This window comes from Ascaphus truei, chromosome 13, assembly GCF_040206685.1.
Source record: "Ascaphus truei isolate aAscTru1 chromosome 13, aAscTru1.hap1, whole genome shotgun sequence".
Taxonomy (NCBI): Eukaryota; Metazoa; Chordata; class Amphibia; order Anura; family Ascaphidae; genus Ascaphus; species Ascaphus truei.
In genome coordinates this window covers 47,491,858-47,506,092 of record NC_134495.1, presented here as the reverse complement: position 1 = coordinate 47,506,092, position 14,235 = coordinate 47,491,858, and the positions used below count along the sequence as shown (strand labels likewise).

The following is a 14,235-nucleotide window of genomic DNA, read 5'->3' as shown; positions in this document are numbered from 1 at the left end:
GTGAATGCAGATGGTCCATGGGTTCCCAGAACACGCAAAACAATTACACAATCCCTGTACCCAGATCACAAGGATCCAAACCCAACCTCAATTACCCTGGTGGTCTCTGGGGATACTGTAATTTCCACTGAACCTAGAGAATTCTAGAACTCTCAGAGAGCACCCAGCAAGCAAATGGATCACAAGGCACATACAGTAACAACCCCAGCTGAACTCATTAGTGGGTCGCTTGTGAGCAATATCACAATATACAGTAGGTCACAAGTTACACAAAACCCTATGGGCTAACATTAAGTCACAACAATAGAGCGATCAAACAAGATTTTAATCTAGAGGGTACTGTACACTAAATAGAACATAAAGTACAGTCATGGAATAGAAAAAACACAGAGCGCACCAAAGGTGAATAATAAAATGTATTCCAGCAATACAAAATAAAGTATCATATAAGGCATCAGTGTGGAAACTGGGGGGGCGCACCCCCCGGTGGGGTGGGAGATTTGTCTGGGGGGGGGGGGACGGGCAGTTGCAGAGGCCCCGTGCTCTTCCCCCAGCATTTAAATTAAATGCTGAGGGATCGCATGATGCCCCTGCAACAAAAAAACTTACCTGGATTCAGAAGCGGTGACGCGTGTCCATGGCAACGCGGCATCAAATTACGCTGCACGGTCATGTGACGTGACATCACAGGCGTCAAATGACGCCATGGGTCACGTGACCTGACATCATTTGAAAGAGTGGTAAAGGTAGAAGGGGGGGGCACAAGCTCCGGAGCAGGCAGAAAGGGGGCGCAGCCGTAAAGGTTTGCGCTCCGCTGATATAAGGTATCAGCAATTCAGCTGATGACTAAAAATATATATCCGTGCTGCCCAGTTCTTGATCCAAGAGGGTAAGAGGCAGAGTGAGTCTTAGAGCTGTATATCCCTCGCGCTGGGATCAGCTGTTGCTCAGTGAAGACCTTCCACTTCCGGGTTCGTGAGTCCCGTATGTGTATAGTCAGGCGTGTCTCATTTCCAATTCTTCCGATCATAAACTTTCAAATGGCAGCTCAACAGGACAACATAAAATATTCTCTACTGCAACGCGTTTCGCACACTCAAGTGTTTCATCAGGCGGTAGTTTCTTACACCCATAGCTGGATAGATATACTTTCTGCTTCAGCAGAATTCCGCGTTCTGAGATTAGTACCTCTGGGCATAATGTTCCCACAAGTCCATGGTCACAGGGGGGTACCCTGGTCCTATGGGTCATCTCTCCACTGAAAAAGTCCATGACTGAGAGGGACCTTTGTTCAACTGCATGAGGAGGACAGGGTTTGGTCCCAGTTGGTCCTCCAGTAAGGACCGGCCTCTGCTCTACTAGCGAAGAGACCTTGGGTGTGTCTTTCTCTCTGCCTTGGCCCAATTTAGCCAAGAGGCGTACTGCAAGGAGACAACAGTTAAGGGTAATTGCTGGTGTCCCCACCTCCCCAATCGCAAGTGCTGCTGCACACCCCGTGCCCCAGGATTTATCAGAGGTCACTGGTGCAGAGATGGGAATGGGAGCATGTGCTCCAGGGGATGGTGAAGCATTCTGTTGCAGCTTCTCAACTATGCTACAATCCACAATCTCAGTGATCATAGGTGGGGCACTAAGTCGTGCAACTGTAGGGGATTGATGTTAACCCACAAGGATTAACCCCATCTCTGCTGGCACGCATAATTGCGGGAAAACATTGGGGCACACTGGAGCTCTCACTAGCCCCCAATGTGCCCTTCCTCAGGGATCTTTGCGCTTGGAACATCAGCAGGTGGGGTAAAATCTGTACCCTGCATTTCTGGTGTCAGGGGGCCTGAGGTCAACCATGCGGGGAGTGGTGGCAAAGTTTTTTGTGACTGTGGAGACCCCTATCCTCTGCCCCGCTTATCCGACCAGGAACAGGAGTACTGGTAGCTTGCCGATCATGCCTAGAGTCCCAGCTGTGGTGCTGAGAAGCTGCTGTGCTGATGCCCTTTTGCAACATTGGTCTCTGTCGGAGATCTTCCGCCTTCCTGGTACCGATTTCACCCTGAGCCATCGCCTTGAGGGTCCAGGCAGGTGTGGTTAAGTGTGTGGGTTGGACGGAGGGAATTTTAGAGACCTGTGGTCAATTGAAATCCGAGTCTTGGATCTGGACAGTAGAGACAAGCCTAGGTGAGGGAATTGGCTTGGCGTTGGGACCTGTGGGCCATTGAACATGCTGCGTTTGAGGTAATGTGTCCGGTCTGCCTCCCTCGACCATCTTTGGTTCCCCAGCTCCTTCTGCTGGCATTGTGCATCCTGCCTTAGTGCTATCTCCCTTTGCAGTGTTAGGTTCAACTGCCAGTACTGTTTTGGAGAGATGTTGTGGCCAAACAGTGCTGCTAATGGGTTGAGGAGTGCCTCAAGTCTACGTCATCAGGGAGGTTTGGGTCATCTGGATCAGGGAGCCTAGCAGGCTCCTCTCCTTGTGGCAACTTCTGCTGCATTGATTGCCTAACCTTCTGTTGTAGTAGTTCCAGCGCAAGGTTTGGGTTCACTGGGTCATCGGTGGGGAAGGAAGAGTCAGGGGGTCGGTCAGTAGGGTCAGGCTCCTCTCGGCTTACCTTACTGTCTCTGCAAGCCCCTCTTGGCCTGGTAACCCTGGTGGTTCTGGAGCTACCACGGCTGACGTGGGTGGGGCAATGGGTTTCCGCCCATGTCGGGCAGCATGAGTCTGAATCCTGGTAACTGGGGCAATGAAGTGGCAGTACAATTCGCCCAGGTCTTTGCCCAGGAGCACATCAGCTAGAATAGTGTATGCGACTTCTACATCACATTAGTCTCTGTCTACCCCCCAGTAAAGGTACACGTGGGCAATAGGGATAGGCACATGTTGTCCAGATGCCTTATGTCACAATAGAATCTGGTCTTCTGGCACCAGTTTGCGGTGGAGTAGGGTCAATTCAGCCCCGGTGTCAATGAGCCCGATGGTCTGTGTGGTGCTCACGGTCACTGGTCGAGTGTTCTTCCATGGTCTGGGACCCTCACGTACTGTAGACTGACTATAGCAACAGAGGGCTCAGAGTAGATGTCCTTGAAGGCAGGGAGAACAACAACCCAGTTTAGGCATGGAGTACTTCCTGGTGATTGGTGGCATTCTGTACCGCCTGCACAGTGCAATGCCACTCCCAATTGGCTTCCACGCTCACCTAAGCAACGGTGTTGGGCACAGCAGAATGATTTGCTGGCGCCACTGGTCAGGATCCTACAGGACAGTCTATCTTTATGTGCCCCAGTTGTTTACATTGGAAGCATGTCCGCTCATGACGCTATTCAGCTGTGCAGCTGTACTGGGTGGGGGTCTTTGATGGAGTATTTCCCAAGGGGAAGGGTTCGCATTCTGTGGCGCAAATCACTGAGGAGTGTTGGTGTTGGATAGTCCCGCTGGTCGGGTAATTTGGTGGGAGGACTGTTTCCAGTTTTTGGAGTAGATTGGGTCGAGCTTCCACTAAGCTATCGGCTTGCTCGGCTGAGTCTAGGGAGGTGGGCGGCTTTCGGTCAATGACCCATTCTCTCACTTCCGCAGTGCAGCGCATGAGGAACTGTTCCGTGTCAAACAGGTCTGCTATTTCTTCGGTGGTGGTGGCCCCCCGGACCCTCATCCACTTGGTCAAGTTCCAGACCAGCTTAGTATGGAACTCTGCATGAGATTGTTGGTGCTGTTTAAGAAAGGCTCGGAAGGTGGCCAGATAAGTTTCAGGGGTAATATGATACCGCTTGAGTAAAGCTTGTTTCACTGCCAGGTAGTCACAGCAGCAGTCTGGGTAGACAGCCACATAAGCAGAGTGGGCCTGGCCAGTCAGTAACTGCGGCAGATACTCAAGTCAGGTCTCTTAGACCAAGTGATGTTGTCTACAAGTCATTTGAAACACATGTAGGAATTTGTCTATGTGCTGGGTGGTTTCAACAAACTTGGCCAAATTGTTTGGGCCCCCACGCACGGAGCATTGGGGGTCAGAGTGGCAGGGGGTGGTGCACGTTTAGTCCACTTCCCACTATTGTTGCCGGTCTTCCAGCTCCCTCTGCTGGTAGAGGGCCTCCTTTTGAAACTTGAATTCCTGTTGTACCGTACGCTTTGTAACACCGCCAGACTAACATCAGCGTTGAGGTTCAGGCTTACTTGAGCCAGCCACCACCAGAAGAGTCAGTCAAATGTGGCCTCCTCCTCTGTGACAAGTTCATGCCCTTGATCCACCATCAGGACTTGCGCATCTAGCGGAGTGGCCCGAGACCTTGCTCCAACCGCACCGTGTGTCTCATATTTATGGGTAGCAGAAAGTCTGGGGACAGCTGGCTCCATATCCTCGCTGTGGGAGGGGCCTGAACCCACCGCAACCACATCCATGATGGGGCCAGAATCTGGGCCCTGGGGGTCATTTGATCCCTGCTCCAGGGTGGTCGTTAGACACTCATCATTCCACTGGAGCCAGTCGGCGAGGTCAGCCCCAGTGCCCTCTCAGATGTCGATATTTTGGGCCTCACATAGGACTGACAGGTCATTTTTATTCATGCCATGGTATCAGATGGTCATCTTTGCTATTCACACAGAGGGTAGAAGAAAGAGACAAGGAACAAAAAGGGGGGAACCTGATGCGGACTGCAGACATGTACTGTGCTCTATTGATGGAGGGTCTAGGAAAATGCTCTCCTAGATCCACTCAGGGTGAGGACATCTGGAGATAATCCACACACTGAGCCTGAGTGATCCCAATTCAGCCACCAGTTTGTGACAGACGGCCGTCTCTGATAGGTCTGATTACCAGTATACTGAGTCAATCCAGACTCCGCCCACTGGAATGTGCCTTGGTCCTACTGACTGCATGGTATCCCACTCAGGATAGGGCAAAAAGGTGTCCAAAAATATCCACTACTATCCCTAGCCTCAATTTGCTAGGATGGTAGAACCACCCAACAGAACAACTAGAGGGCTCACTACAAGAGCCACACTCCTATAACTGGGATACCACACCCACAATCCTGAGAATCTTGACCAACCAGAGTATACCATGGGAATCCAATTCTGGCTTCTCTAGGAGGGTAGTTACAACCCATAATGACTAGGGGCCCCACCCCAGGAGCCACACTCTTATGCCGGGGACCCAGAATAAACAACCTTAGCCTGATACCTGTGTGGGCTATGGGGACAATGGGATCTCCGTGAATGTAGAGGGTCCCTGGGTTCCCAGAACACGCAAAACAATTACACAATCCCTGTACCCAGATCACAGAGATGCAAACCCAACCTCCATTGGTCTCTGGGGAATTTCCACTTAACCTAGAGAATTCCAGAACTCTCAGAGAGCACCCAGCAAGCACATATATCACAAGGCACATACAGTAACAACCCTAGCTGAACTCATAGTGGGTCGCTTCTAAGCAATATCACAATATACACTACTGTAGGTCACAAGGTACACAAAACCCTGTGGGCTAACACCCAGTCACAACAATAGAACACAAAATAGAACATACAGTCAGCAACAGTAAATAAACTGGGAGGGCAGAAAAATGAAAGCGTTTTTCTTTGAAACTTACAAGTAGTCAGTTCCACCCGGGGGGGTATGGGAAAAACGTCTTTGGGGTAGCGCAGGGCAGTGGGGTAACTGTGCAGGCCACTATGTTCCAAAGAGAGATCACAGCATCGGAATGTCTTTCCCCAGTGAGTCTGATTCTGGGAAAGCCAGGCTGGGCTTTTAAAGATTTCTTTGCCCCGCATTCCCCATGGGACTTTTGCACTAATCAGATATGTTTTAATCCTCAGGCAATCACAGGACTATCCCACACCTAACTGAAATTTACAAATAAGAGAGAATCCAGCACAGAAAGGGTTACAGATGGAGACGCCCAGTCTGGAAGTTAAGGCGCTAATCTCAGCAAATGGCTGCCTGGTACACACAATAGAGGAACCACAGGGGGTATCTGGTAGAGCGGGGGAGCGTATCAGTAGATCATACAGTTGTAACCCAGCAATAGACCTTTTCCTGCTATTCTGCTTTAAAATGAAGGGACCTGGCATGGCAAGGAGACATCAGACTGGGATTAGCCCTCTTTTATTAAGGGAGCCTGGTTTAATCCGTCACAACATTGTTTTTAGAAAGGAAAGGTGTACAGAGATATACAAAATAAGTAAACATAGGAAGGATGTTGATCCAGGGAGTAATCTGATTGCCAATATTTTGAATCAAGAAGGAATTTAGTTTCCCCTTCTGAGATATCATTGGATGATATTTCACTAGTGTTTTTTGTTTGCCTTTTTTTGGATCAATGTACTGTACTGTAAGTATGGATATAGGATAAAATACCTTTCATCTAAATTTAGCATAGATTTAGCTAATTTGAGGGACGTATGTTTTTTTTCAACCTCATCTACAATATAACTATGCAACTATGTAACTATGTAACTATGTCAGATGGGGGCGATAAAGGGAGAGAGGTGGTTGCGAGGGATAGATAGTAGTGAGGGAGAGAGGTGGTGGAGAGAAAGGTGTGGTAGGAGAGAGAAGTGAGGGTGAGAGAGAGAGGTGTGGGATAGAGAGGGAGAGAGGTGGAGGCGAGAGTTTCACGCTGTGCTCACCACAAACAAGACGGGACCCTGAAGCTTAGGTGGTAAAGGGTATAAATGCCACCCACAGGCAGAAGGGTTTGTCAGGAGTGTAGGTTGTTCAAGGTAGCCAGGTCTGGGTTGGAGAGGTACGAGTTGTTGTTATACATGCCTTGGTCAGGGTAGGAGATGTCCGGATAGTTGAAGGTACAGTACTATCAGCCGTGGTCAGGGTTGGAGAGAGGAGAGTTGATGTTGTCCGAGTGTCAAGATCAGGGTAGGAGAGAAGCGGATGGTCAGGAGTAGCTGGGGTCAGGAGTACGGAGGGGCGGAGTCCCAGGAACAAGCTGGGTCGGTACACAAACAAGGTTCAGCAAGACAAGGCAAGACTGTGGAGACAGAGTAGTGGAAAACAGCAACGTAACAAGAACTATGCTCAGCCAATGTGCCAGTGGCACAGCTGAGCAATAAAGGAAATGAAAGGCCAATGGGAGAAGGGTGGAATGGAGGTGTGTCCTCAGCGGGAGTAGAGATGCAGGAGACAGGTGTAGGCTCAGGAGGATGATCATACCTGTTGACGGGGAGCTTGAGTGCATTGCGCACGTGTCACGTGTGTGCTGCGTGCCGCTGGTGTATGAGCGCAAACCAGAGGTGGGACCTTCCGCCAGTGTCCCCTGCAGGGAGCCGGGTGCCCGCCGCCTGCGTCTAGCGCTGCGGGGAGGAAGCGCGGAACCCGACGAAGTGCCATCAGGAGTGGGGAGTGGGGAAGAGGTAAGGCGGGAGCACACTGAGTGCGGTGTGACTCCCGGTTCCTTACAGAGAGAAGGAGAGAAGTGCAAGAGATGTGTGGGTGAGAGAGAGAGGTGGAGGTGGGGGTGAGCGATTGGGATGTGGTAGATAGAGGGGTCCCACAAGACTGCCAAAACTGAGGGGGGGAAACTCACTTCCTGGCCCCAGGAAAGCTGTCCGTGGTCCATGTTGCATGTGAGTCTTCCAGTTTGATTAAGCAGTTGCTTTTTCTTTTGCTCTTGGTTTAATACTCAGTCACAGAGAAACCAGAGCTTGTGACAACAATCCACTGGCAACACATCAACATTTCTAAAAACTATATACTGCAAAACAGTGGTGCGCAAACTGGGGGGCGTGAGACTGCCTGCGGGGGGGCACACAGTTTACAGAGGTCCCACGTGCTTCCTAAAGGCACTTAAATTAAGTACTTACCTTGGCTCCACACGTGTCACCATTGCAACGTCAAATGACGCCGCGAGGTCATGTGACGTCACGTTGCTATGGCAATGTGACATCTTGACGCCGGAGCCGGGGTGAGGGGCGGAGCCGTGTGAGGTGACCGCCGAAAGGGGGCGCAGGGAAAAAGTTTGGGCCCCCCTGCTGTAAAACATGAAAATATATAACAAACTAGCAACACTTTTGTCAAAGTTTCTATAATGCTGCTTGTGACCAAACAACTATAAGAACCTGTAGATTTGGGTGTGAGATATGTGGGGGGAGAGAGGTCAAGATCGAGTTGGGGGTGAGAGAGGGAGTGAGAGGTAGGTCAACAGATAGCGATGGGAGGGAAAGAGAAAGGTGGGGGCAGAAGAGAGTTGGGGTTCTGAGAGAGAGAGAGGTGAGAAGGGGAGGGAAACGAGAGAGAGAGAGAGAGAGAGAGAGAGAGAGAGAGAGAGAGAGAGAGAGAGAGAGAGAGAGAGAGAGAGAGAGAGAGAGAGAGAGAGAGAGAGAGAGAGAGAGAGAGAGAGAGAGAGAGAGAGAGAGGTAGGTAGGTGTGGGGGCAAAAAAGGGAGATACAAGGGGCAAGAGAGGGAGATAGAGGGGTATAGAGTTGTGGATGAGAGGAGAGAGTTGTGGGAGAAACACAGGTGGGAGAGAGAGGGGTGGGAGAGAGAGAGAGGTTTGGGAGAGAGAGGTGGACAGAAGAGATAAAGGTGAGGACAAGAGTGGGAGAGAAAAGTGGGTGGGGAGAGGAAGAGAGAGAGAGGTGGGGGAGAGGGAAAGAGGTGGGGGCAGGAGAGAGAGAGGTGTGGAAGGGGTGAGAGATGGGGATATGCAATATGGTGGTGGGGGGGGGGACTGAGCTGAAACTCGAGTCTTGGGCCCCGGGAAAGCTGTCTGCGATCCCGGTATCAGGTCAGGCTTCCTGTTTGCTTAAGCAGATGCTTTTCTTTTGCTGTTGGTTGAATGACCAGCCACAGAAAAATAAGAGCTTGTGTTATAAGTGTTTGCAACAATCCACTGGTAACACATCCGTGTTTCTAAAAATGAAATCAAATACAAAAATGTATAACAAACTATCAACACGTGTGTCAATGTTTCTATAATGCTGCTAGTGACAACACGACTATGAAAACCTGTAGATTGCTGAGTTCTGGCTGAGTTACACTGACACAGGAGACTTCTTGAGCTCTTTTTGTGAAAAGAGCAACACCAAAATAAATAATTATTGAATTTTGTGCCAATTTTGGCTGTGAAAATGAATTCATTAAATTAAACATTCATTGTGTGAGGAAAAGAAATACAAATGTACATTTGTTGATATTACAAGAAAAACTCTTCGTAATTATGATGAATAAGCTTCAAATGATACATGTCTACACCAGCAAAGATGCATATATTTAGTATTTAACTTAGAAAAATATTATTTCCCCGGCAGTGTTATGGCTTGTATGAACTGAGCTTTATATTCTTGACAGATATAATTTATATGCCTGATGGAATCATGTCCTGTTTCCTCTAGATTAAGGATATGGACCCTGTGAATTCCTCCTCAGTGACACAATTTGTTCTGTTGGGGCTTCCTCACTCTGAGGCCATGAAGATCCCTCTCTTTGTGATATTCCTCTGTATTTATCTCTTCACCCTGCTGGGGAACTTTCTCTTGATGTTAGCTGTGAGAGGGGACCCTCACCTCCACAGACCCATGTATCTCTTCCTCGTAAACCTCTCCTTCCTCGACATATGGCTGTCCACAGTCACCATGCCAAAAATGCTTGCTGACTTTCTAGAAGAGGGGAAGACCATTTCCTTTCATGGATGTGTCACTCAATTGTATTTCTTCCACTTCTTTGCCAGCACAGAGTGTTTTCTATACACCGTCATGGCGTATGACCGCTATTTGGCCATATGCCAACCCTTACACTATACCAAGCTTATGAGCTTGAAGGTGTGCACAAATTGTGTTGCTGGTGTCTACTTAACTGGATCAGTGCACTCCATGATCCATACCACATTAACCTTCCGGCTCCCTTTCTGTGGGCCTAATAGGATAGACTATTTCTTCTGTGACATTATTCCAATTTTGAAGCTGGTATGTGCAGACACTACAGTCAATAAGGCAATGATATTGACTAACATTGGGACCATTGGTTTGATATGCTTTCTCTTCATCTTGATGTCTTACGTGTATATTGTGATGGCCATCATGAAGATTAGCACCTCTGAGGGGAGGCGTAAAACCTTCTCCACCTGCGCCTCACATGTAATCACTGTATCCATGTACTTAGCACCTCCTATCTTCATTTATCTGAGGCCAAACTCAATGGACTTTTTAGTAGAAGAGACAATTGCCATTTTCTACACTCACGTAACACCAATGTTGAATCCCATAATTTATTCATTGAGAAACAAGGAGGTGAAGACAGCCTTGGGACGAATGAAATGGGAAAAACTGTATGTATAATCGGTTCAAACAATTCCATTGTGCCTCTTTTATAGACATGTTAATAGTTTTTGTGGTAGAAGAATATGCATCTCAAATAATAAAGGAATTATTAGTAATTATAGGCTAAAGCTGTAAAATTCCGGGCATTATTGAAATCCCTGCTCTCTGATTGGTTAAAAATCGGGCATTATTCATTCAGTAATGCCCTGAATTTTTGCAGCTTGCAATGTGTTTATTTTCAATGTGTTTATTTCCAGCCAATCAGCTTTCAGAACAGCTCTGAGATTGGTCAGGAGGCAGGAACAGCTCTCAGACAGGTCAGTGGATTGGCCAGATAGCAGCAGGAAGTGACTCCTCCCCCTCCCTCTGTGAACAGTGTTGACAGATTCAGTTGAATTGGGGAGGGAGAGAGAGTGTGTGGCTGCAAAGTAAGTGCCTGTCTGTAGTTTGTTTGTGGCTGCAGTTTCTGTCTGTCTAGTGTATATGTATGTAGCTGCAGCTGCAGTTTGTGCATGTGTGTGTGTGTGTGTGTAGCTGGGATGTGTGTGGTGCGTGTGTGTGTGGCTGCAGTGTGTGTGTAGCTGCAGTGTGTGTGTAGCTGCAGTGGGTGTGTGTAGCTGCAGTGTGTGTGTGTGTACACAGATGGGGCGGTAGTGTGTGGATATAGATAGCTGTAGTGTAAGCGTATATAGAGGTGCTTTAATTTATTTACCATTATATTTAATTAAAAAAATCTATATAACTATACAAAAGTGTCTATTATTTATGAAAAAGCCAAGCCTACATTTAGCCTATAATAGTAATAATCCCCTCAGAACAGGGCATTACTGGCCAATAATGCCCTGGCTGGGTTAAAGTCCCTCGGCTTCGCCTTGGGCCTTCAACTCTTTCAGCCGGGGCATTATTGGCCAGTAATGCCCTGTTCTTCGGGGACTATTACATAAGTATATGCATTCCTTTCTCAGCTTCTGCCCATACGTATGGCAGGAAAGTCGCTTAGCAAATACTGCACTGGAATCCTTAAGATTGTATCATGCAGAACAGCTGCCAGGGTGATTAGTAGTTATCTTGTAAAAGTTAATTGGTCTTCAAATGTAGCATTCTTCAGCAGATTTTCTGAGATCTGTTCTGTGAAGTATCCCAATAAATAAAATGCAATCAAAACATTAGAAGAATCAATGAAAAAACAATGAAAAACCAATGAAAGATGGTACCAATTATTTTGGTAATCTGAGGTAATTGGTCAGTGCCTCATAGTGCTCAGTATATGAGTTATTTGTCTAGAAGAAGTGATGTAGATTGTAAATTGAAATAATATGGACAACTTGTCAAAGTTAGTTTTCCCAAAACTCGTTCAATGTTGCATAATGGAAAAAGAGCACTTCTCGAATTAAAAAAATAACCAATTTACATTAAAAAAAATTAAATTAAGTTATGGTTCCTTTTCCTCCGTAGTTATACCCGGTAGACTTTGATAAAGTACCTGTACTATATCTGCCTCAGTTTTTGAGTGGAGTCGGCACTGTAAGTGTTGATGGTTCTTTGAGTTATATTTAGAAACTGATCCCTTAAAGAATATTCTCTTGTCCGTTGAGCACAAGCAGTTCTAATCCCCATTTCTATGGTGTGGACAGGACACTTTTACAAATATTGCAATTCTTATATATTACAACATGTTCGTTCTTGATCAAAGTATCAGCACGGCAGGAAGGGTGTCTAAATAAACGCAAACCGCAAAGTTTAGTAGATCTAATGCAGAGTAGAAAAACAATCACTATGTTTAAGGAGGATACAACGTCCCTTCGTCAGGGGTCTAGTTAAACTAATTGGAATGACCAAGATATAGCAAGTGTTTATGTCCCGGTAGAGCTGTTGCATTTTAAATTCCCCCCAAGGTGGAAACCGTGAGCTGTCTACAAATTAAAACTTGCCCTGGATGCAGTGCCTCTGCTTGTGACATGCTAAGTGGTGGACCTCACCATGTAAGGGGACACTTAGGAAGAATGGAACAGAAACTCTGGGACCAACTGAAAATATTTAGAGAGAAGGACAAAAGAGTAAAGAAAAGTGCAGAGGTGGTGAGGAAAAAACTAAAACTTTTAATATTAATAGAATAATTTAATTTCAAATAATGTGTATTTTCATGGAAAACTGAGCCCCACTCTTTTATTTATTTTTGGTTTTAGCAATTTGTCTAGAGAATTTATTGCAACAGCTGTTAGCAAGTGTGAATTTAATACAAATCAAAACATTGCTGTCTAATTTAACACAAAGGCACTAACATATATGCCCCAATCAGTCTACTTTATACCCAAAAGAAAAGGGCGTGTATACATAATTTTGCAATACCCGCCCATAAACCTTCATCGGGCATTCTGTTTTATTTCTACATAATTACCAATTATATTTTGCAAACTAAACAGAATAAAAGCAAAGATATGATAAATGGCATACATATCCACCCGTCCATCCTCCCAGAACCCTCAGCTACATCCCTGCATCGCCTAACTACTCAAAGGGGTTTTAACAGATAAGTGAGGGGCCCTCACCTAACAAACAAAAACAGATCAGCATTTTACTAAGGTGAAAGTTCATAGAACCATTACCCTGCTACCCATAATACATTGTAACACAAAGCATGACATTCTTTATAGCTGAGGAAAAACTAAAGTCTGGTTATAGGTATACATAGAAAATACTGTGAAAATATTATACTTCCATAATTCCAACATTTTAGGTGATTGAAGACTCACTGAAAATTTAGACTTGTACAGTATTTCCATTAACTTTTCAAAATTTTTCCCTCTCTTCCCTTAACCTGGACTCGTACTTTCTTTTAAACTGATATTCTATGTTACAATTTGTTCCTTGTGAGTTAACTTCAACCGGGGAAGATGAGTGCACGTACAACATCATAACCTAAATAACATATATAACATAATAATAATGAACAATATGGCCAAACCACAAACAATAAGTTGCTTTAACCACATTGTCCCGGACGAAAATACATTTGAAAACCAATTGGTGAAAGTCCATCCTTCTTCTGCATGGAGTTGGGATGCTGCATCTCGAAAATGCTGAACTAGATCATGAATCGTACTATTACTGTAATATTGTGTATATAGGTGCAACATTCTTTCCCTATGATAGCACACGTTCCCCCTTTTCTGCCAATATATAGTCCAACATCATTCAATTTTGCAAAGCTACAGTTCGTATAGCAGACATTTACGTGGTTAGTTGTCCCAAAGCGTCTGCCATGTCATTGCTGATTTTTTCCAGCAGATTGGCAAGGTCTCTTATTTGGTCAACAGTACACATAAAACCGTAAGCTGTGAACAAAGCGGAAAAGAAACTTTCAGTTTTGCTCAAATGTTTGAAATCTCTCTTGTTCCTCAGTAAACCTGGATGGTCAAATATGCTGTGAGTGAGAGACAAAAGGGGGTCAGTCTTTTTGGCAATAGGTATTGGTTGGTACGATGTTGACCTTATATGTCTCTGGGAGTCCAAATCAAGTCCTGTTTCATTCAAATGGGTGAGATGTCTTATAGCTGGAGTGATGTATCCCTCATAACATGATCCGGACCATGCTGCCAAAGACAGAGGTCATTACACGCTGCTCATATTACCCAAACTCTCTGCAGCATTTCACACTGTGGACCACCCTCTTCTCCTTCACATTCTCCATACTCTTGGTATTCGGAAAAAAGCTCTATCCCGGATCTCCTATTACCTCTTCCATCGTACTTTCAGTGTCTCTTCTGCTAACACCTGCTCCTCCTCTATTGATCTCTCTGTGGGGGTACCCCAGGTCTCTGTCCTGGGACCTTTTCTCTTTTCTCTGTACACACTTTCTCTAGGTGATCTAATCACATCTCTTGGGTTTAATTATCACCTCTATGCTGACGACACACAAATTTACTTTTTAACCCACGACCTTACACCTGCTGTACAGACCAAAGTTTCTGAATGTCTC

At 46.2% G+C, this 14,235-nt stretch overlaps 1 protein-coding gene across 1 annotated transcript; it reads left to right on the top strand.

Moving 5' to 3' along the window:
• Positions 1–9,341: 9,341 nt before the first annotated feature.
• Positions 9,342–10,274, top strand: LOC142464652 (olfactory receptor 10G7-like). Its single transcript, XM_075568013.1, has one exon. The coding sequence runs from the start codon at positions 9,342–9,344 to the stop codon at positions 10,272–10,274; it is 933 nt and encodes a 310-aa protein (XP_075424128.1).
• The last annotated feature ends 3,961 nt before the right edge of the window (positions 10,275–14,235 follow it).